Below are 25319 nucleotides of genomic sequence, written 5' to 3' on the forward strand. Positions count from 1 at the left end.
TTGAGAAGCTGTTCAATACTGTCAGTCAGTGATATCTACTCATACTTGAAATATCAAACACTGTTTGGTGACAAAATTGGGGGAAAAAAAAAAAAAAAAACTTTACACTGACGAAATTTCATGAAAACGTTACAGCTTCTAATGACATAACTCACTGTTAAAATGTGTGTGCCAGGTTAAGACAGGATGGAGCACCTCTCGAAGAAGATCTCAGACCAAATCACAGCGTGAATAAAATCACAGAAGAAATGTGGGATATAGCCGAAGAATATGTGACAGTAAATAGATGAGTAAACAGTTTCTCAGATTGCTCTAAAATTGGGCTTCAGCGCAGAGGAAAAAAAAAATCCCTAATAATTTAAATTAAAAAAAAAAAAGAGAAATTTTGAAGGCTTGTACCAGATCAGAATAGTAATCTTCCGAATTATGTAAGCAATACATTCCATAAATCATTAAATAACTTAAATTTTTAGCAAGATGATTTTGCTTAAGCTAACTTTTAAAGTATTTTTTCCCTCGTAAATAAAACAATAAATATTACTGTAATTTAAACCGAAGCAAAATAATTTTAAAATTCATTTTTAAGTAAATGATAATTGAAACAAATGAAAATAAACTCAAACAGATTACGTAAGGATATTAAATAATGTTTGATTGCTCCCCATTGCAAAATCGGAAGATAAACGTGTCGTAGAATAGTATTTTGAAACCTGAAGCGTTTGCTAAACAACTAGTATAACAAAACAAAAAATAAAACCGTAAGACCTCAGTTAAAGTCTATAGCACGAAAACCTTTCATCATTATTTATTAACTATAACGGTGCAAAATTGTCATGTTTCGAACATTCACATTTAATTTGGTAAAAATTACACAACGTTAATTTACTCTACGAAAATATCATAAAACGTGCGTTCAAGAGCAACATTCCATGAAAACTTTCTAAAGCTGAAAAGGAGGGTAATTTGCTCAATATTTTCTTCTGTAATTCATCATTTAATGCAAACTTGTACATTACGCTGCCTACGCGCCGAATCGGCCCTCTGACGCGTCCTGGTTTCTTACTGCCTGCGGTGACTTTCTCTCACTCCAAATTCTAATGAATATTAAGATGCAAGATCAGGAATCATGAGATTTATGAATTTATTAAATCATTTTAGGATATATTACGACTCTTCTAAAGTCAATTAAGGAAAGGTAATACTTACATTTCTTACACTTGCGAACTGAAAAAATGATTTTGATTAAGAATCTTTTGTGGATGAGTTGAAATTTTTGAGTTCAGAATTCAACACTGGGTTTATAAGGTATTTTCTCCCTCCTTTCTGCATGCCTTTAGATGCAACGGTTAGCACACTCGGCACGTATTCGAGAGGTCCAGGTTCGAATCCTGGCGAGGGCATTGCTCATTTTTTAAGTGTCCAGCATCAAAATAACCTTATGTCTGTACAATGGCCCCCAGACTGAAAGGTGGTGGATGATGATTCTTCATTTGCGTTTGTGTCTCCTTATACCCAGGCGCCCTTTAAAAGGGGGAGTATATAAGCTACTTTTTCCCTCCTTTCTGCATGCCTTCGTGGTGTAACGGTAACACATTCGGCGCGTCTTCGAGAGGTCCAGATTCGAGTCCTGGCTAGGATATAGCTCATTTCTTCAGTTTCCTGAGACTGAAAAACTCTAAGTTACTCTACAGTAGCGCCCGAACTGAAATGATGGTGGATGATGAAGGCATTTTCTACCTCCTTTCTGCATGCTTTCGTAGTGTAATGGTAGCACACTCGCTAGCCATATAGCAGACAAAATAGTAAATGATTATAATTGCCCATCATATATGTATGTAATACCTTGTGGGCAGTGATAATAGTCGCATTAGTTACACCTCATTGCAAAAGTGTGCATTTGTAATAAACAGATAAGAAAGAACTTACCTCTTGAGTCATATATAATTTGTACTTCGTCATCTGAAAAAAAAAAGAGAGAGAATAAATTTCTAAGGCGAAAGTTTTTAATTTAAACAAATGATACATATTGAAGCTTTTCTACTAAAGGCTCTTAATTCTAAAACGTTATTAAAGAATTTGGAGACTGCACAAAATTTTAAGCAAATGTCGCGTGCCTTCATAATGAAATCCTATTTTTCAAATACTTTACATATCTTTTTAAGGAATGTGCGAATGATAATAGTTTTGAAATCCGTTGCTACATCATGCAATGCAATATAATACTAACTCATATTTTTGAAAATCATTTCGAATATGATCTTTTTAAAACTTGGAAACTCAGTTTTAAGCAAACATTTTTATTTCATGCTGTTCATTTTTTTTTTTTAAATCAGATTAAAAATCTTCTGTTAAACTTCATTTTTAATTAACCTACGCTTTAAATTATACTGCTGCATACAGCGAAGACAAAAGTTTAAGATGAAACAAAATAAAGAATTAAATGCTTTAATATGAAAAACATATGCACTCATTCGTTCTTTCTTAAATCAAAGAACTTACCCTTCAAATTTATATATTTATGCCTTGCTTAAAATTTATTGGATGTAAAATACACAAATTGCAAGTAAATCTATGTTGTACATTCGTAGACAAGTACTTATGTATAAAATGCAAGTCTGCAATGAAAAGTATTTAATCCAGAATAATTTCAAGTATTAAACCATTTTCCACACTGCTGTTCTGTAATATTACTTCATTCGGTTTCTGTTGGATAGTTTGTTTGCACTGTTTGGTTTACAACTTTGTACTATCTTTTTTTAGCATGCTCTAAACATGCTCAGTTGGCCTTAAGTCAAAAGATCGTAATGGACATGAGAACAACTAAGACTTTCTTCCTGAAAAACATTTCTTACAACTTGAGTGATAAATTTCATATGGTTACTATCTTGAAAAATGAAATCAGCATAGATACCATCGAGAATATACGCTAGCGTCAGATTATTCTTAAATGTCTTTGTATTGAAATCAGTATATAATTACATAGATGTGAAGTACTTGCATATGTTCATTGCAAGAAAAACACACCTACACCATTACATTTCCATCTCCTTGTTTAACTGCTCTTAGAATGAACAGTTTCAAATCTTCTCTATTTTAATATCTCTCAAATAATATATGCTCAGAGGGGACGTCAATGAATTTCAATTGAAAATACATATTTTCTGCCCCCCCGATTTGTGCTATTTCTATAGGTCTCTTTTTTTTTTTTTTTTTTTGCAATGGCAGATTGTGAACAGTTACAGTGTAACACAGTCCATTAACCTATACAAGGCCAGGTGTAGTGGTCTTTTTATTATGGAGGCACCTAACAGATGGGCCACCATCGTCTCCTATGAAGGGACGGCCAGTTACAACCATGCCTTCTCCGGCATTCGAACCCAGGCCCTTCGGTATCGTAGTCAGACTTCCCTAACCACTATACCGTCTGGTCGGCTATCTTTATGGGTCTTACGGTTTTCCTTACATGGTCTTCATCTATGTAAATGAAAATCTGTCTTCTAACCTATTTAGCAGTGATTTGAATACCTTTATTGGTATTTATTTCAGTTGCAATATTGCATGTAGAAAAAAAAATATTTTGCACTTAAGCGATGGATTCTATGGTTCATATCTCAGATTAGCCCAACAGCAGCCGAGTGGTAAAGTTCCTGAAAACTGGTAGTTCGGTCCGACGTTCGAATCCCGCGAACGAGCTTGCTGCATTGGTTTCCGTGGTTTTCCCCAAGCGTAACGTGTTAATAGAGCCATTTTCTCTTAGAAAGTACTCCACGGAGGCATCCCTCCCTTCCGTATAGCGCCCTTAGGGCAGAACACGTAAATAATAATAATAATAATATCTCATATTACTCTTTTCTTGTCTACCACGTTTTGGTCAATCAGAACACACCAGGCTTTAAAAATTCTCACCATGCTTGCTTTCAAGAAGTTCCTCGCCTATTAAATTTCTTATTTCAGTAAACATATTATTTATTATTATGCCGCCCAGACACTATAGTGGCTAGGGGAGCAGCTAGTTCCTTTGAGTAGATTCATGCACCATTTAGGGGGGGGGAATCAGAGTTCAAGGTTGGAAGAACTTTCTTGTAAAGTTAACTTGAAGAGCTATTACGCTTTTATGGAGCAGAAACAGAAGACAACTTCAAAACTGAATAAAAAATCATTACTTCTGTTAGAATTAATACAATGCGATATAATAGAATCAATACGAAATATTTTTCAGAAAGTTAAAACTACTAAGATTTTACAATATTTAAAAAAATCGAATAAATTTGTTAATGAATTCACAGAAAAATAAAAATCGTGGAATTTCCTGAATAAGAAATTGATTAGCAACTAATTTAATTAAGTTTGTATTTTAAACAACATGGAAATATAGATTAAAACCGAAAAGACACACATCAAAGTGAAATATAAAATTAACAAACCAACAACCTTGTGTTTGGTGTAGATTTAGTCAAGAACTCGATCGATTTCGAAGGCAAACAGGTACAGGGTCCTTTTCATCAGGAGCAAAGAAATCTGTAAAACTGGAAAGCAACAGTCATACTTATATCCTACATCAATACATTCATAGCACCATCCATCGGCAGAAATAGCGACGAAAATTAAAAAATTAAGTTTCTAGTATTCTCTGCCTCCTTTCAGCATGCCTTCGTGATGTAACGGTCAGCATACTCGGCGCGTATTCAATCGGTCGAGGTTCGAGTACCGGCGAGGGCATTGCGGATATCTTCAGCTCCCTGACATCAAAAATAAACTAATGTTTCTACAGTGCCGCTCGAACTAAAAGGGAGTGGACGATGAATTTTTACCATCATGATTTGGCGACTGTGTTTCCTAATCCCCAGTCGCCCTTTAAAAGGCGGAGTATATAAGGTGGTGTAACGGTAGCACACTCGGCGCGTATGCAAGATGTCCTGGTCCGAGTCCCTGCGAAGGCATTGCACATTTTCCACATTTCTTGCTTCAGAAACAACCTAATGACTCTACAAGTCAATAGAATTTTTAAGTGTTAGGAAGGAACGGATTGAACTTAAAATCATTAACTAATGGTTTCAAAATGTATTATTAACTATTGTGAATGTGAAAGCTTTTAAAAAAAATTTCAATTCACCAACAGAAGGTTTTTGAATAATTTTTGAAGATCCAAAGTCAAATTATGATTAAATTTCCAATTATTATTAGCTATCGAAAACTTGTTAATTTCGCTTTTTCGGACACAAGCGAAATTGAAGGATTAGATGTGGGTAATTCTTTTACTCCCGTATTTGTTGACATTTACGTGAACTATTTTAAGTTCAAATTATTTGAGAAACTATCTTTTCTTCTCCGGATTCGTTACAGACATGATACTTTCGCGCTTTTTCATGGTAATAAAGAAGTTTTATCCCAGATTTTAATTATTATAGATTCGACTGAAGCAGCTATCTTGTTTACTTCTGAAACTGAATCTGACAGTACCCTTCCCTTCCTTGATATTCTTATAATTCTCAATGAATGTGATTGCAGCACTACTCCTTTACCGTAAATACATTTCTGTTTATTTATCGCCCCAAGCTAAGTCATGTAATCCGGCTTCGCAAAAAATGGCTTCTTTTGCTTTTATGTATTTAGCCCTCTGAAGTTTCCTCAGAACCTTTGCTTATTAATGGACTCAATTCTTTGAGATCAGTTGCCACTGGTCGACGATTTTTTCCCGTAGTCATTGACAAAGCATTTAAAATATTTTCAGCTTGCCATGAAAAGAAGACATTTCGCTGTCAGAAATAACATTGATAATCTTCTCATGGTTTTATTTAATCCTTCTATCAGTTGTAAAATTGCACGGATTCTCCAGAAGTTCAATATTCAAGTCATTTGCTCGCCTATCAATAAAATCCATGGTTCGATTCTTAAAGATTCCATTTGTGACTTTAATTTTCGGGGTATTTATAGCATATCATGCCAGTGTGGTGTGAGATACATCGGCCAAACTAAAAGAGCGTTAAACTTTCGTATCAAGGAATACAAATCTTGTGTTCGAAAACGCGAAATTTCTTCCAAAGCTAATCATAGTTGGAAATTTGATCATAATTTTGACTTCGAGTCATCAAAATTTATCCAAGAAGCTTCTTTCATTACTGAATTGGATTTTCTTGAAGCTTTTCGCATTCACAATGATTTTCCTAGATTAGTGATTTTAACGTTTTTAAAATTCTATTAACTTAAATATTGAATTTTCGTTACTATAACTGTCGACAGATGTCACTATGCCCTCGTTCGCTTTACTTCTGTAGGGTATAAATAAGACCGTTGTTTTTCGGTCTTGTAGATTTTTTGGCTCCTGATGAAGAGGGCCCTGCACCTGTTTGCCCTCGAAATCGATTGAGCTCTTAACTAAATCTACGCAAAACACAAGGTTGTTGCTTTGTTAATTTAATGAAAAAATAAATGTGTTTAAATTGCTGAGTCTGCCAATCAAGATTCATTAGGTTTTCACAAAACGTAAAAACGAAAAAGAAATCAGGTTTCATGGTGCATATGATGGAGTACAGGACTATATCTAAGCAAAATTTGGTAGTCGTAGTTACCATCATCTTTACACAGTGCGACATAAAACTTACTGATTCTTTTCTAATGCTATATATAAAAAAAACGAGAACTTAAGAAAAATAATTACCGTCGTCGTCTTCTTCAGGAGGAGCAGGCTGCAAGTTCACCATTTGGTCGTATGGTTGAACAAAGCCAGGTGGAACGTTGATTAGTTGTAATGTCGGTAAAGGAATGGAATGCATGCTATAAAAGTAAATAAAATTCCAAAATGTAGTTATATCATTTCATGCGTTTTTTAACACCAAATACATGTAATCATTCTTGCACACAAAAAAAATCGGTTTCATTGTCTATAAAATATATTTATGGTGCTTTAAATTAAGGCATTCATTTCCACCTGCTTTCTAATAAAATAAATGATACAAATGTAAGCATTATAATTCATCCATAATATTTGACATATTTAAGTTTAGAAAAGAAATATTTCAAATACTTTACCCAAATTGTCATCCGTTATTAGAACATTACTCGCGCAGCAACACTGCATTTCGCAAAGTTAACTTGGAAAAAAATGTGTTATATAGTTCAAATGAAGAAAGTGAGTCTAAACAAACCTAAATACTGTTGAATTTAAAACAGAAAAACGAAGCAAATTTTAATTAAAAGGATTTACATTACTGCTTAACATGTAGGCACATGATGCAATTATTTTTTAAAAAAGCTATCAGTTTTGGTTTTGGACAGCGACTGAGGCAAATCGTAAAACGTTTTGCGGTGTGGAGCGCAGAATTTTCCAATGCTTCTGGTTCTTCTGGTTTTCCAATGCTTCTGGTCGTCTAGCTCCGCTTCTTTCTTCATTTGTGTCAATCTCCATTGCAAAATCAGACAGCTCCTTTTTTTTAATTTTGACAATCTGTTTAAAATTTTGTAAGTTAAAAGCGCTTCATCTTCTTCATTACTGCTGCTTTCACTGTCGGCTGGTGTTTAAGATCACCAGTTCTTCCATCGTCATTTCTCGATTAATTCTTTATTTCACTTTTGTCGCTCTCTGAAACTCCTTCGCCGCCAAATACGTTCGCAATCTGCATCATTTCTTTAGCTTCATTTGCAGTAGATGAAAATCATTTAAAATATTTAATAGCTTCTGGCCAGAGCTGATTCTAGCACGTATTTAGCGTTGATGAATTCACTTGTTCCCATACGAGTTTAATAATTTCTAGGAAATGGTTTATGCTGACTTTGCTTTCAGAATGCCATTAGAGTCTCGAGCTTTTCTTCGTCTAGGACATTATTTACAGAAGTGTAACCATACCCAACATAATAGACTAGAATGTTTTTATGATACATTGATGCATTAGACAATGTTAGCGGATGCATTTCCGCAAGAAAACGAAACAAAGTCAATCCTTAAATGTTTGAAAACCTGGCGCAGCTTTTGTGTCTTTGTGATTAAGGTTCGTAGTCCAATTCGTTTATAAAATATGCTCACCTCATTCGCAATGAAAACTTGCTGCCTGAACGTAATGCCTCTCTTCCATGAATTTAAAATTTGGAATTTGAATACCTCTGTTGCTTCCTTTAGCATTCAGGAATAATTTCATGCAGTGGGAGCGGTTTTCTCTCCTTTCCGTGTAATTAGATTATACTGGCCGCAATACGGGATTATTGTATCCCCTAGCGATGGCATCAACATTGCAATATTGAACAGCATGAATATTTTTTTAACAGGCTCCGTTTTTATCTTGTGGCAGCGATGGTTTTTATAGTTTTCAAAATTTCGCTCCCTTGTGAAAAGGAGAATTTTCCGGAATCTTGAATCACACGAGTTTTAGGAGGATGACATCAGTTTGTATGTCCTAGGAATTTTTTAGAAGAACTTGTTGTTTCAGCACGAATCTATCCACTATACTATGATAATTATTGGGAAAAAGTATCATCTATACGCTGGGATACAGTTAGCCCAGATGCCAAAGAGAAGAACCCGTTTGTTCAGAATGGAATATAATTTTTAATTATATTGCTTAATTATATAGCTAATCATACAATTATTTATTAAATTATTAGATTTTTTATTGTGACACATCATTTTTAATTAATGAATTTTGTGTAATTGCAAGATTTTCTGAAAGGGATCGTTAGCGAATGTCAAACCATCGAAAGGTGTGTTGCCAGGACGGCATGAAGCTTACATGCCTTTATACTTTTGAGTGTACCCACGAACGCGAAACAGTAAATCCCTTACAGATTAATCGGACACATTATATTAATTTTAAATCTTTTCTTAAAATTTAATTTCAGACGATTTTGCTGTTTTCTTTATAAGGTAGTTCTCCCACCTTCTTAGCATACCTTCGTGGTGTAGTGGTCAGCACGTTGGGCGTGTATTCCAGAGGACCGTGGTTAATTTCCGGCGACGGCGTCCTGTCGATTCCGGCTATTTTTTATTTCTCCTGTTTCCAAAAATTACCTAATGTCTCTACACATTCTTAGAACTAACATTCACATTTTTTTTTTCACAAGTTTCACTTTTTGGTTATTATATGAAAAACAATTTTTTTTTTTTTTTAAAGTTTAAATTTTCATTTTATTTTCTTTCCTTTTTACCTATGTTATAGTCCTAATTTTATGCTAATTTTTCAAAAAGTAAAATCTTATTTTTCATTTTTTTTTTAAGTTCTCTGTTTCTGCAAATGCCATTTTCTCAAATTAGTTTTTCATTTCATGTTTCACCTATGAGGTTCGAATTTATCTGGTACTGTTAATTAGTCCAACAACACCAACAAACGTAAAGTGAATTATCGATATGTCTAGAAAAACAATACAGTCAGGGAAATGTTTTAAATAAACTTTTTTATTTAAACACAATTTAGAATCTAAATTCACTTAACAATATCAACCACAACTAATTTGACTGTTCCTTTAGTTGCATCACAACTCGTGGTGATGCCAACTAAAGGAACAATCAAATTAAAATTAAAACGTGGAATAACAAGTCCAGAACTACAATTTAAATTTTACTCATGCTGGTTCAGTAACTCTACTGGCGCGTCAGATTCAAGTGTCGGCAGCGATAACTCAAAGCCGAATAATTACAACTTATCAGAGCTGGCAGAAGCTAAATAGCGTACACGCGCAGACCGAAAACATGTTCTCTTTTATAATCCCGAAACCACAGCTTAAATACTACCTTAACTCATTTACATTCCGTTGAGGAAACGGAAAGAAGAAGTCATAGCAAAGGCTGAAATTATAGATAACTGATTAATTTAAATAATAACCTTACACACCTTTTAATTTTTATTTTAAAAATATAATTATTTTCTCATTTTTTAACTTTTAACTTTTTTATTTTGTAAAACTTAATGTTATTCTCCCAGTTTTTATTTTTATTTTCATCTTTTTACTTCCTTGTACGAAGTTAAGGAAATATTGTAATCAAGAAAAACTGGGGGTATCATATTTCAAAGAAAATATCTATTTTGACTGCTTCTGAATCTATTCTGACAATTTTTTACGCGATATTTGTACGTACGGACAGAATAAAAGAGTCTTATTTCCAAATCGGAGTGTAAAATGGATTTAAAATGAATTGAAAAGGAATTTTTCAATTGCGTCTACACGTACGCATGTATCTCGCGTAACTCATAAACCATTAGCCGCAGAATGTGGAAATTTTGCATATGGCCTGCTATAACATCTAGTTGTGCACCTGCCCTTTCCATTGCAGTCGGCAATGTGAAATTAAAAAAAATTACCTTAAAAGTAACGAAATCTTAATTTTTGATGAGGATCCTCAGTTCCTATACTTATGTTTGCGAAAGTTTTATACTTGTTATGAAAAAGTACAATTATAAGAAGTTTACTCCTGTACGACAAAAACTGAACAGAATATATGATTTCAAACTTTGCCATTTATGATGTCATTTCAACTCGGCTTGAGGGTTCGGTAATTAAGTTAGAATAATTCGAGGAAATAAGTTTAAATGAAGTGAGCAAAAAATGCGTATAATTTAATGGGTTGTACAAAGAAGTCATGTGGTGTCCACATAATTTTTTTTTTTTTTTTTTGTTTTTTTGTTTCTACAAATACAAATGAAAAATTTATTAAAACTTGTTTGCTATTTTATAATTCTGTAAGATGTATGTTGATTTTATAACAGTTATTTTAAATTTTGATACGCTTCCTTTCAGTTCTTGCTTCTCCCTACTAGAATGAGATTTCAGAATCGCGGTGAATGCGAATGCGTTAGAAGCAGTACTTAAAGGAAGTTCAACTTACTTCGTGAGAGAAATAATTACAAAATTGAAGCCGCGTAAAGCGCCGGGAAACGATGAACTAAAAAATACTGCGATTAAGAAACTGCCTCCTAATATTGTTTGTAAATTGACAAGCATTTTAAATGCATGTATGTTTCATTCCTACTTTCCAAAAAAATGGAAAAGTGCTAAAGTGATTCTAATTCCAAAGCCTGGTAAAGATCACACGAAACCTGACGGTTACCGTCCGATCAGTTTATTGCCAGTGCTTGGAAAAAAATTATGAAAGGATATTACTTTCTCGTATGCAACCTTATCATACGACATTACCACCGGAACAGTTTGGATTTCGAACCAAACTTTCGAATACTAAACAACTAGTTAGAATTACGAAGTTTGCTGGCTCTGCGCTTCATAATAAACAGTGTGTTGCTCTCCTCATGCTAGATGCTGCTTAGCTGCTACTTAGCAAGCTAGACGCAGTGACAGCGGTAACTGGAACTGGAAATTTGTGAGACAGTGCTTAGGAATCCTTAGTATCGCGTGTTTGCCTTCTGGTTACTTCGTTCTTGAATCTACACTCACTTCCAAAAGTTAAGCATGAAGATGTAAAATGCAAAAAAATCAACAAATACTGCTTTGATTGACGCAAAGTTCGGTAGGAGAGTAGCATATATATTTATGCATAATTTCATTTCTGTATATAATTATTGATAAAACAAAATCAATAATTATATACACAAAAGAAAATAATATTAAATTTTTGTAAGTTATCAGATAATGACATACTGGAGACTTAAGCAGAATTATGTATAAAGTGAAAATAAACAGCATGAAATGGAAAAAAAGGACATTAATAGGGTATGTAATCCCTCCTCATCTGTATACAAAGTTTACACCTTGTGACCATGCTTTCAATTTGGTGGTCAACTACCGCAGAGTTAAGCAATCACCATTCTTCTTGTATAGCAGTTTCTAGCTCAACGAGAGAGGCTGGAGGTGGGAAGCTTGAAGATACAGCACGGCCGAGAGCATCGCAAAGACTTTCCATGGGATTGAGGTCGAAAGAATATGCTGGCCACGCCATACGCGCAATCCCTTCACTCTCCAGGTAGTCATCGACGATGTCAGCACTATGGGGACGTGCGTTATCGTCCATTAAAACAAAAGTAGGGCCAACTGCCGCAGCGTACAATCTTACAATGGGTTCTAGGTCTTCATCTCGATAACGGACTAGCGTCAAAGAATGCCGTTTCAAGATGTGCAGGTCGGTGCGGTATCCTAATGAAATCCTGCCCCCACCATAATGCTTCCGCCTCGTAATGCGTAATGTTCGGTGATGTTTTGGGACTGATTGCATATTCGTTGTTCACGCCATATCCTTATACGCTTGTGATTTGACTCCAGAGCAAATCTTGACTCATCAGTAAACATGACATTGCCCCAATCAGACACATTCCAATTGACATGTTTCCGGCACCACTGCAATCGGTACCCGGGCGTACAGTCCACTCATATGTAATCTTCGGCGTACAGTAGCTGCAGATATCGTCTTACCAACGGACGCTGTAACCATAGATGTCACACGTGTGGAGGTCGCTCTGCGATTCCGCTTCTCTACAGTAGCAATATATCGATCTTCCGCGGGGGTTGTAACCCTTGGGTGACCGGCTACGGGTCTTCGGACAACTGCCTGTGTGGTTCGGAATTGTTTCCATAAACGTGAAATTACAGAATGATGAACGCCGAAGAAAAGAGCAACACCTGTGATCGACTGTCCTGCTTCAATGCGACCCACAGAACGCCAACGCTCAGAATCTTCCATTCGTCTTCTGGAAGTCATAGAACACGTATGTCTTGAAACAAATTGTACGAAAGTTTTAAACACCTTCTATCAGCACTTACAATGAAATTCTGTAACCCTTCATAAAGCTGGCTTCTTATAAGACTGCCTTTTTTCCATATTTCTTGACGTGAAAGCGCGATTGGCTGTTACCTAACTTATTTGCATATTTCTATCTACCTCTGCAGGGTATTGCATCCTCTTCAATTCTGATTGGCTTCCGGAAATTAGCATTTTCCTCTCCGTGCTTAACTTTTGGAAGTGAGTGTATTAAGGTCGGCCGTATTGTACGCGCCTGCTGGTAATCGCCGGCTAGTTTAAATTAAGGGCCAACTACCTTAGATGTTTGTGTCTAACTTCGGATAAGTCTATTTTAGTTTAGTCTCTTATTTTTTTATTCTGATTTAAAAGACCAAGTGGAGGCTTTCTGTAAGCCCGAGAAGGGGCCATCTGTTACTATTTCGTTGAGTGAATAAAAAGGTATTTTAACACTTCTCGAGTTTACGTTGTAAGTACTTGAACGTAGCGATAAGTCGCTACCTAGTTTATTAGGTTCCTCGACCTTTTCTCATAGGCAAAGTAGCGAGGGAGATTAGAATTCGTTTTTCCCATAAAGTAAATATTCAGTTTTCCATTTTCCTCCTAAACTTTCGTTTTTGATTTTCTAACCCTCTCTTTTCTTTTATCTTTTTTTTTTTATTTAATTTTTATCTTAATTTTTATTTTAAGTTCTTGTTTTAAGTATTTATCGACATTACATTTCCCTTACCCAAAAGTAAACTTAAGACTTACACAGATTTCTTCACCTACGAATTTTAAATTGGACTATATATATATATATATATATATATATATATATATATATATATATTATATATGGACATCAGCATAATATCAGGTTTTTCTACAGGGTTTTACTGATAATAATTTTTTTCTACCCGTGATATAAAATCGAATTAGCCAATGCAGATTCCTTCTACTTAGTTTAGTTCGAATAAATGCGGAAAGTATTACATTGATTATTTTTATGCTGTTAACAATTAATGGCAGATACTCTAAGCGTTCTCTGCCCTCCTTTTTCATTATTTATTCTACTAATGCAGGTTACACCAATTTTTTTATGTGTATAGGTGCAACATTTTACGAAATAGCCCGAGTTCGCTTTCCACGTTTTATTTTTAATTAAAGGATTTACCCCCAAACCGCCTACCAAATGTAAAATTTATTTTGACACATTTAGATGCATGTACCTTTTATGTTTAACATTTGGTTTTTGAAAACACATTTATGTTATATTTCTAACTATATACACAAGACACACAGGCTTTATTTATAGACTTTTATTTAGGAATTTTAATTTAGAGTATACATAAATACCATAGTAAAATCTACTACTTTCAATGAAAAAAAGAGTAATTCACGGATGATCGTTTTTATGGCATATAATCACCTCGAACCAGTATATGTCTATTCTACCCAGTCTGTCCATTCTACTAATTTTGCATTTCTTTTTCCCTCCCTTAATGCTATTAATATGTAAGTGAATGAGTTCACAGCATTCTTTTTTTTTTCCTAGTAAAGAATTATTTATATTACTAATACGGCCCACCAGCGGCCGAGCGGTAAAGTCGCTGAACACTGTTAGTTCGGTCCGAGGTTCGAATCCCGCGGACGGACTGGCTGCATGAGCGTTTTTGTGGTTTTCCCCATGTATAACGTGTATACGATCCAGTTTTCCTTAGAAAGTCCTCCACAAAGGCATCCCTCTCCTTAGGCAGATAGCCCTAGTGGGCCTTGCCATAATTAAATACATCTATATTACTAATACAGAATTCTATCAGCATTTTAAAATGGATTATTGTAATACTATGCACAACAACTTTAATTCTCTTTTACAAATCTTATTTTTAACCACTTAGCCAGAATTTGATTTTTTTCACTGGAAGGTACATTAACTCTAATGAACAACAGAATTTTTAGTCTTCGCACAACTCCATGACAATAATTATATACTCGAGCATATCCCAACTTTTCAATAAAACACATCAACATCAAAGAATTTTTTGCCCCCGATAAAGAATACCTAAATTGTAATATATTATTTAGATTTCAATTACGTCAGATCTACGAGGATAACATTATGAACCTCATCAAGAAGTCTACCTACACATCGAATTAATGTCCAACCATAAAATACTTTTCGAATGAAAACTCAAAACGAAAGTTCGTCACCTTAAAAATTTCCAACGTATCCATACTTCTACCGTAATTGACATTTTTATAAGATTTAAAGTCTTTTAGTATATCTAGTCTATTTTTTTTTAAATTAAGAAAACAAAAATAAAAACTCCTCGTGTTCCACGAAGTGTACGAGGCTTACAGACGTAAGTAAATAACTCATAATAAAGCTGATACAATTCAATAATAAAAGCACAATATCAAGCTCTGAAAAAAAGCAAAGAAAAAATATAAAATAAAAATACTAGAATATACCATGGCTAATTAAAATACGTTAACATTCCTATAAAAGAAAATCAACCAACTTAATAATAATACGAAAATAATAAAAATAAAATAATACTTAAAAATAATACTTGTACAAAGGAAGAATGATACATCTAGTCTGTATGGACGGACCTAGTTTAAAACATACATATTTCATATTTGCATTATTTTGATAACAACTAAAGGCCACAGACCTCTTTGAGTGTATTTCATATTTTATTATTATGAAACTCATAAGTAATTATGTAAAATAACACATAAGCATCATGCAGAGTTAATTTTTTTCTTTTTCTCTTTCATCTAAATGACAAAAATTTCAAACAGATATTATTTTAATACTTCAATCATACAAGGCTTCGAACTTTGATCCGGTATAGTGATTCTGCTGCCGGCTGCCGTATGGTTAACCTGGCGTCGAATCCCGGAAAAGGCTTGGATGTTTCCAAGTGCATAGGGTCTGGGCGACATGGTATATTTGCTGTAAGTAGCGAAACTTGAATGCTTCATATGAGCTTTGAAACTCTGTTCAAACAGATTACGAGCACCATTTTCATAATCGAACTTGTTTTGAGTTATTTTATCATATTTTGTAAGAAATATTGATTTATTTAACTTGAGCGTATTTTGATTTATAATACTGAAAAAAAAAATTATGTGTTTTTTTACCACAAACATTACTTTTTAATTTTCTTTGAAGCAGTAAATTAACAATATAAACCTTTTGCCGTACTAACTGACCCTTGTCTTGTTCTTAATTTTTATTTCACATCATGCTAAATGTCTAGAAAAATCATATTTCACCCTAACTAGATAATTTCAGTAACATTTTACAAGAAAATAGTATTCCTTATCGAATTTTTAATAAAATATAATTAAGCTAAATGTTTTATTATTAATTTGGGAGTTTCTAATGATGTTCTATTTAAAACAAGCACATTCAAAAACAATAGTCGAAACATTCTGCATAAGCATTTTTTACAAATGTTAGTCAATTTCAAAGTATTTCTTTTTTAGGGAAATTTGATTCTTTTGTCAAATACTGAAATGTTTGTTAGTTTTTTTTTCCTTCCGAATGTATTTAGTATATCATACTTGATCATAACAGAAAATTTCATTGTCTTAGTAAAATTACAATCAAGTATAAAGTAAACGAGTATTTCATAAATTCTGTATTTTTATTTTGAAACCTATACGTAAGTAATCACATTAAATCCTTTAGCGTCTTTTTTTCTGCATCACAACTAAATTTTCGAGAACAGAATTTAAAAATTTTTAGTTTCCATGAAATTTATTAATTAACAGTTATTAAGTCATTATGTTTCAGAAAAAAACGTTTTTCGAAATTTATTACTAATAACATTTAGGACACATAAAAAACGTTATGTATTTCTATGCTACCATCGCTCAAGTCACTAATTTTACTATTACTCCTAAAACTTACTTTTACATTGCTCTCTATGGACCCGAAAATAAATTTTATCACTGAATTATTCTAGTTTATTTAATCAACTTTTACAAGATAGCGGGAAATCATCACTGCCACAAGGAAAAAATTAAAAGTTTGAAAAATTACAAAAATTATCAATTCTACGAGGTAAAAACGGAACTTTGAAAAATATGCTGTGTCTTTTCAACATGGCGGTGATGATGCAATTGGTGTGTGTCATTTTAGTTAAGTATTGGTGCATCATCTCAAGAGGTGTTATCTATTATCTAATATTATGCCATCTATCACTTAATGTTTTATAACGACTTTAGGCACGGATCCATTTGCCCACACTGTGTCCATCGCCTACTACTAACGCTAAAAATGTAAGCAAATATTATTTTATTTATACAATCACTTAATGAACCATTAACCAATTACTACAAAAACAGAGCAATAAAAAAAAATCTAGCGTTTTCGGAAAGCCAGAATGGAATTCAGAAATTGCAAATAACTAACCAGTTGATTTCAGAAGAAAGACTAAAGTGAAGAAAAGAAAAGTTATATCATTCAAACATGATAAAAAACTGAGTCCATTATGACAGGTACGTTAACAGAAATCTAATAAGCAAAATTACAAACAACGTAAATTTGACTTACTCTTGTAAAAAACACATGCCAGTAAATGGTTGAGGTGTGTAGCTACACGATGGGATTTGTGAGCCTGTCGAATATTAAAGATCAACATAGTAAGTACTTACAAAAGTATTCAAAGAAGGGTTCATAAAACATCATTATAAAATACAACATAACACTTACGGGGCTGAGAGTAATAAAAAAGCGAAATGTAAATATTAAAGCATTTAACAATAGTTTTATGGTTATCGGTGTTTATTATTTGGCAGTTATTTAGAAGAAAATATTAAAAAGATAACAGAAAAAAAATTATATAGTTAGTACTTCTATATCCCTTCTTAAATATAAATATTTGTACTAAAGACATATTTCTACTTAAAAATTTCTTAATATGCAAAATTTTATGTAAAAATTTAAATGTGAAAGCAGAAAGGATATTAAACATTCATGTATTATGCATCTCCACCAAAAAAAAATTCAAATAAATAAAATGATTATTTTGCTTTGACACAAAATGTTCTACCTTTATACTCAAAACGTGTGAAAATATTTAAGAAGAAATTTATGGACCATCGATTTCTAGCGATTTATTTTGCCTGTTAAGGATTCAAGACTTTTGAAAAGCGTTTAGGCTGCAGCTATAAAATAAAAGCAGTTTTTTAACCAACTAAATAATTCCATCTCTAATGTAATAACATGTAATAACACCGATACTTTTCAGCAAGTAATTTTAGTATTGCTATTATAATTACTTCCATGGTTTTATACACTTCAGTTTTAAAATAACACAGACTATACATTTCTTTTAAGTATTCAAGACTTTTGAAAAGCGTTTAGGCTCCAGCTATATAATAAAAGCAGTTTTTTAACCAACTAAATAACTCCCTCTCTAATGTAATAACATGTAATAACACTGATGCTTTCAGCAAGTAATTTTAGTATTTCTATTAGAATTACTTTCATGGTTTTATACACTTTAGTTTTAAAATAACACAGACTGAGCTTTTCCTTACCCTGTTTAGTAAGCTAAGCTTATGTTTCGGAAGTTCAAGACAGTGTCAAAATAATTTAACAGAGGTTATATATGCGATAAATTAAACTGTTATTTATCCTATCTCGATCCACGATATAGCGGCTCGGCAAAGACAAAATTCTCTATATCACTAAAGAATTAAATGGCGTATGGTGTATTTAATTATACCAAAGCACACTAGCTATAGGGCTATCTGCCTAAGGGGAGGGATGGTTTCGTGGAGGACTTTCTAAGGAAAACTGGCTCGCATACAAGTTACACATGGGGAAAAGCACGAAAACGCCCATGCAGCCAGCCCGTTCGCGGGATTCGAACCTCGGACCGAACTACCAATGTTCAGCGACTTTACCGCTCGGCCGCTGGTGGGCCAAAGAATTAAATGAGAAAGCATGTTAATTCTTGGCAATAAATATGATGAAATATTTTTGAACTGAAGAATATTTTCTTTCACGCAGTAACATATTCAGAATGCTACCCTATTTTATATTTAGCAAACACTAAGACCCTTGTATTTGCATAATCATGATTACTTATTACAGAGGAACTTGCTTTCAATTAATAGTTACATATAACAAAGTAACTGTTATGAATGATTTTCCTGTATGAGTTCTACAAAATTGCACAAGTTATCCCATACAAGGTTTTCATTTAAATCTTTTATAGTTCATAAAGCTGCATGGCTGTTGATTATGAAGAAAATTATAAAATATAATACCAACACATAAAATAGCCAAACATTTTTGTCCTGTTTAAAACAAACCATATTTGTTTAAAAGCTAATCGCCAAGCTAAAATTTTCCGAAGTAATATCCCACCGAAATACATACAGTTTGAAAAATAAAAAGTATGGAGTAAAACCGTAATTCTGAAACGGAATTTGTTTAATCATTACTTATCTAATGTTTGTACGTTGTTTTCTTAACAGAAAATTAAAATCTGTACAGATGATTCATATGTTATAAAGGGTGTCTTGAAAACATGGGAGCTACAGGCTTTCTTTCCTTTGACACTGACATAGCACTTACAATAATAAAGCTGCGGAACCGGTATAGTAGTCAGCGTCGCTGACTGCCGTGCCGAAGGGCCCAGGTTTGAAACCCGAAGAAGGCATGGATGTTTGTAAAAGCATAGTGTCGGTGCCGCATGGCAGTACTCTAAATATGCGGCTAGCCGAAAGTCCTCCCGTGTCGTTGGTGGAAGGGGAGAGAGGTGAGAGACCCTCGGACCCGTCCCTTCCCGGGGTGCTCTCCATCAAAATTGGGGCTCGGAACTGAGATAAATCGCACAGTCACCTGAATGGTGCTCAAGGCTGTTGCCAACGACAGGCGTAATCTTGAGGTCCTTGCTACGAGGAATTTCGTGGGCTTGGGTCGACTAGGTAAGACAAGTAAGCATATATAACAACAAAAACAACAACATAATAGAGTTATTTTTAAAAGAAGGTACTAAACTAAAAAACTAAACTCGGTGGCACAACAGCCCCTTAGAGAGCCATGGCTAGCAGTGCCCTGATATCTGCTTTCTAGACCGTGGGGCCAGGGGTGCGTGCATATGCCCCGGACAAGTGGTCAGTTTATCAAAAGAAGATATATAATTTTCTAAAAACAGTTTCAATATTATTGTTGAGTGGAAGGGTTCTAGCAAAGTAAATCCGACAGGTTACGCAATTCCTCGCAAGTAATAAAGCTCCTAAGTAATAAAATGAATTCGAATTTCAAGAAAACAGTTTCATCCTCCCACAGGAGGTGGAGAGTTCTTTAAAGGAAATCAGAGAGAATATGCATTTACGCTTTGCAAAATTCTAATTAACAGAGTGAATCAGAATTTTAGTAATGTAGTTTTAGCACTGTGAGGTGGAATCGTTCTGTACAAATAAATCCGGCAAGTTACATATTCCCTCCATCATCAAAAAAGGTAACCAAGAAAATGTCCATTAAGCTTTAATAAATTAAATACAAAATATTCGCACCTTTACATGCAAAATTCATGAAATTCAAGAAAAAACAGTCGAATGATTTGGTTTTGTTAAACGATGGTTTCATGCTTCACTGAATTTTGTAAGTAGTAACAGGCCGTATAATTAATTGTTTTAGCTTATTTTGTTCTTAGGTTTTGGCACCACTCGGTTCTACTGTTTTGATTTAGTTGCATGGTATGCGCCGTTGCCTAGAATGATAATTAAAATTGTTTACTATTTTTATTCCTGCTATATCTCTTGATACTAAAAGTTAATTTTAATTTATTATGACTCAGCATGCCCTGTAATTTTTAAAAAAATTTACTAGCAACTTTAAGTGAAAATTACTTTTCGTTTCTGTCTGCTGTGCTATAAACAACTTCAGGATTGGAAACGCATATTGCAGAAACAACTTTTGGCGTGCAAAGTGCTGCTCTGGCGACATATTTCACACAAAAGTGGAAATTTACTCTTAGGTAATTAATCACCTTGAAGGCAGAAATATTTACGACGCGTGTATCCAAGAAAATACAAATGTTGTTCCGGATCAGTGTGCAGCCGAAAAGGCAAGTTTTGTTCAAAAGGGAAATTTGAAGACAGATACTAAAACTGAAAAGTCAGCGGGAAATGATAATTCAAAAGTAAAATAGGCATAGATTTCGGCTGTAAAATCAAATTTTAGTGTAGCTAATTATGGTTATAATAAATATTATGTGTATTTTCCCATAAACTTGCAAGGAAACCTCGACTTACTCAAAGTATGAAAAAGGAAGGACTGGCTTTTGCCAGACAATATCAGAATTGGACCGAATAGCAGTGGAGTACAGTGTTATTTTCTGATGAGTCAAATGTGCAGCAATTTTCTTCACGTGCTAAATGTATTCGTCGCTCATTTGGCAAAAGATATGATGACAGATATACGATTCCGACAGTGAAACACCCTCTAAACCAGATGATATGGGGTGCAATGTCTGCATTTGGTACTGCTGCTGTATAGTTCCTGCCATCTAAAACCACGATGAATGGCAGTCGGTACCTTAATTTGTTACGTGACAGGTTGAAGCTTCACTTGGATGTTCACAGATGTTCAATTTTCATGCATAATGGGGCTCCGTGTCACAGGGCAAGGAATGTTAAGGACTATCTGAGGGCTACTCAAATTCAAACCTTGATTGGCCAGGTAACAGCCCAGATTTGAATCCCACAGAAAATCTATGGTGTTTTGTGGAAACTAAAGTCGCGAAGAAGCTACCATCCAGTGCTACTGAACTTGTTGAAGCAATAAAGCATGTGTGGTGTACAGAAATTTCTCAAGTTTACTGCCAGTCTCTTGTTTATAGCGTGCCTAAAAGGATTGCAGCAGTGAGGAAAAAAATAAAGGAGGTTCGACAAAATACTGACTATATTTCAATAACCTTGTAAATCTATTTTTGCATTTATAACATATGTTTTTGTTGCGGAATTCCAATAAATCTGATTTTTCCATTAGTGGTCTTAAACTTCTGAACACGATTGCAAAACTTTCTAAAAGTTTTGGATGCAGGATATAATTAATTGAGAAACATGTTAAAAAAACTGTGCTAGCTAAATTAAAACTGTGCTAGCTTCTGCTATGGGTTATATTCTGTACTGAGTAAATATATACTGTGCTAAATGGAGTTATAATAAATAAAAATAATGGTTGCGTTAATTTGTGGCGTAAAAGATTTACACACCTCAGTTACCCAGGTTTACAAAAATCGAAGTCTATGGTTTCTGGAATTAAAATCCTGGTGGTGAAGAATCATCATCCACCACCTTTTATTTCGGGCGACACTAGAGTGATTTTAGAAATTTTCGAAACAAAGAAATCGAAGAAAAGAAGCAAGAATTTTAATAGCTGCTGTATATGTAAATGACCTGTTGATATTTTCAAATGCCAAGTTTTATGCGATGGATAAATGAGGAAGTATTCGCAAGGTCTGATATGAAAAATTAGGATGAACTGAGCTTCAGTCTAGGTTCTCGTTTGGTTTATTTAATTATAACAAAGCAATCTAGGGATATCTGACTAAGAGCAGGGATGCCTTCTTGGAGGCCTTTCTACGACAAACTGGCTTTTACGCACGTTACACAGAGCGAAAGCCGAACATGCAGTCAGCCCGTTCGCCTTGAATCGAAACTGGGCCGAACTTTACCGGCGACTTTACCGCTCGGCTGCTGGTAGGCTCGCAGGTCATCGAGGTTCAAAAAGATAGGGCTACTACTAAATTAAAACAACGTATTAATATTAAATCAGTATTGAAAACATTTTCTATGTTTCTATGTGTGGGTTAAAACTAGCCACCTATATCATGCCCGACAGATTAACGTGATAACTATTTACTGTTTTTATTTCTGTTAGATCTTTTGTTACTGAAATTAAATTTTGATTAGACCATTTTTAGAACTTGTTACTGAACGAAATTTGGATTATTCAACCAAATTTAGGGAGAAATTTCAAAAGCTGTTCCATTTTACCAATTAATGGTTCTTAATACAGGAAATATTACTTATTATTAGCTTTATGGCAGCCACCATGGAACTATTACTTATAAATATCTCCATGAACTAAACATATAAAAAAAGAGGCGGTTCTTGGAATAGAGTGTAGATTTGGTATTGACAGAACCGGTCCTACAGATCCCCAAAACGGAAACTGTTTCCCCAAAATTTTACATTATTTCAGCAAACGCTGCATTTAGAAGTACAAGCATGTGATCAATATAGAAGGACATAAAGCGTACGGCCACTTTTTTTTCGAGCAAATTTTTATAAAGGACCATAATATCACATTCAGCTAAGTTATAATCTATTCTCATATAGCAGTACGCTCAAAACTTGATCAATCACATGCAGGGGCGTATTTAGATGTTTGCCTGTCGGGAAGATCTCTGAGTTTGTCACTTGAGGCGGTCCCTGAATTTGCGACAAGTCTTGAAATACAAACAAATAACTATAAAAATATCTCCAAAACGACATATAAAAAATAAATTAAAATGTTACGTTTATATTTAAAGAAAAACTTTAAAGTCCGACATTTTAAAATTATATTATTATTATTTTTCTCCCCCTTTTTTGTGTGTGAGGATTCATTCGCAAAACAATCATTGTCCACTGGTCGAGGATTTTTTCCCGTAGTCATTGACAAAGAATTTAAAATATTTTCAGCTTGCCATTAAAGAAGACATTTCGCTGTCAGAAATAACATTAATAATCTTCTCATGGTTTTATTTAATCCTTCTATCAGTTATAAAATTGCACGGATTCTCCAGAAGTTCAATTTTCAAGTCATTTTCTCCCCTATCAATAAAATCCATGGTTCCATTCTTAAAGATTCCATTTGTGAATTTAATTTTCGGGGTATTTATAGCATATCATGCCAGTGTGGTGTGAGATACATCGGCCAAACTAAAAGAGCGTTAAACTTTCGTATCAAGGAATACAAATCTTGTGTTCGAAAACGCGAAATTTCTTCCAAAGCTAATCATAGTTGGAAATTTGATCATAAGTTTGACTTCGAGTCATCAAAATTTATCCAAGAAGCTTCTTTCATTACTGAATTGGATTTTCTTGAAGCTTTTCACATTCACAATGATTTTCCTAGATTAGTGACTTTAACGCTTTTAAAATTCTATTAACTTAAATATTGAATTTTCGTTACTGTAGCTGTCGACAGATGTCACTATGCCCTCGTTCGCTTTACTTCTGTAGGGTATAAATACTACCGTTGTTTTTCGGTTTTGTAGATGTTTTGGCTCCTGATGAAGAGGGCCCTGCACCTGTTTGCCGTCGAAATCGATTGAGCTCTTAACTAAATCTACGCAAAACACAAGGTTGTTGCTTTGTTAATTTAATGAAAAAATAAATGTGTTTAAATTGCTGAGTCTGCCAATCAAAATTCATTAGTGTTCACTTCCACGCCTGTCGAATTAATTTCTACCTTTTCGTTGCCCTGCGTTGGCAACACGCTTTTGAGATTTGTCGTTCGTAGGATTCGGTCGCTAAAAGCGTAGCTGGCCTGTAACGGTTGTAATTATTATTTTATGCTTATCTGTACTCCTGAATTATTACTAAATGTTTACGTGTGAATGTTATATTATTAAATATATTCAGTTTGGTTGAAATAGACCGAGAGTGACTGAATTTATTTAAGTATAATCAAAGTCGAAACTGCGTCATCCATGTCGGCGCCATTCTAATACGAGGTACGTAAACAATTAGGTTTTTCACAAAACGTAAAAACGAAAAAAAAAATCAGGTTTCATGGTGCATATGATGGAGTATAGGACTATATGTGAGCAAAATTTGGTAGCTGTAGTTACCACCATCTTTACACAGTGCGACAGAAAACATACTGATTCTTTTCTAATGCTATATATAAAAAAGGAGAACTTAAGAAAAATAATTACCGTCGTCGTATTGTCGTGAAGGGCCAGGCTGGATGTTAACTAATTGGTCCTCTTGCGTAGAATGTCCAGGCTGTGGGTTGTCAAGTTGTAATGTCGGTAAACGAATGGGATGAGCGCTATAAAAGAAAATAAAATTCCAAAATGTAGTTATACCACTTCATGCGTTTTTTAACACCAAATACATGTAATCATTCTTGCACACAAAAGAAAATCGGTTTCATTGTCTATAAAATATATTTATGGTGCTTTAAATTAAGGCATTCATTTCCACCTGCTTCCTTATAAAATAAATGATACAAATGTAAGCATTATAATTCATCCATAATATTTGACATATTTAAGTTTAGAAAAGAAATATTTCAAATACTTTACCCAAATTGTCATCCGTTATTAGAACATTACTCGCGCAGCAACACTGCATTTCGCAAAGTTAACTTGGAAAAAATGTGTTATATAGTTCAAATGAAGAAGTGAGTCTAAACAAACCTAAATACTGTTGAATTTAAAAGAGAAAAACGAAACACATTTTAATTAAATATATTTTCATTACTGCTTAACATGTAGGCACATGATGCAATTATTTTTTAAAAAGCTACCAGTTTTGGTTTTGGACAGCGACTGAGGCAAATCGTAAAACGTTTTGCGGTGTGGAGCGCAGAATTTTCCAATGCTTCTGGTCGTCTAGCTCCGCTTCTTTCTTC

The 25319-nt window shown here is 34.0% G+C and overlaps 1 protein-coding gene across 1 annotated transcript in view; it reads right to left on the minus strand.

Annotated features, from left to right (window-relative positions):
• The window catches only part of LOC118187747 (uncharacterized), a 143758-nt gene that overhangs the window by 25734 nt on the left and 92705 nt on the right, over positions 1 to 25319 (minus strand). Inside the window, exons 8-11 of the mRNA XM_035358025.2 lie at positions 24619 to 24734; positions 17223 to 17286; positions 6659 to 6774; positions 1927 to 1959 (exon numbers count right to left, since the gene is read on the minus strand). Of these exons, the coding sequence (XP_035213916.1) occupies positions 1927 to 1959; positions 6659 to 6774; positions 17223 to 17286; positions 24619 to 24734 (329 nt within the window). The remainder of the gene's footprint in view (positions 1 to 1926; positions 1960 to 6658; positions 6775 to 17222; positions 17287 to 24618; positions 24735 to 25319) is intronic.

Source organism: Stegodyphus dumicola, chromosome X2 (assembly GCF_044657685.1).
Source record: "Stegodyphus dumicola isolate Sdum_Otavi_A_Nest chromosome X2, ASM4465768v1".
NCBI lineage: Eukaryota > Metazoa > Arthropoda > Arachnida > Araneae > Eresidae > Stegodyphus > Stegodyphus dumicola.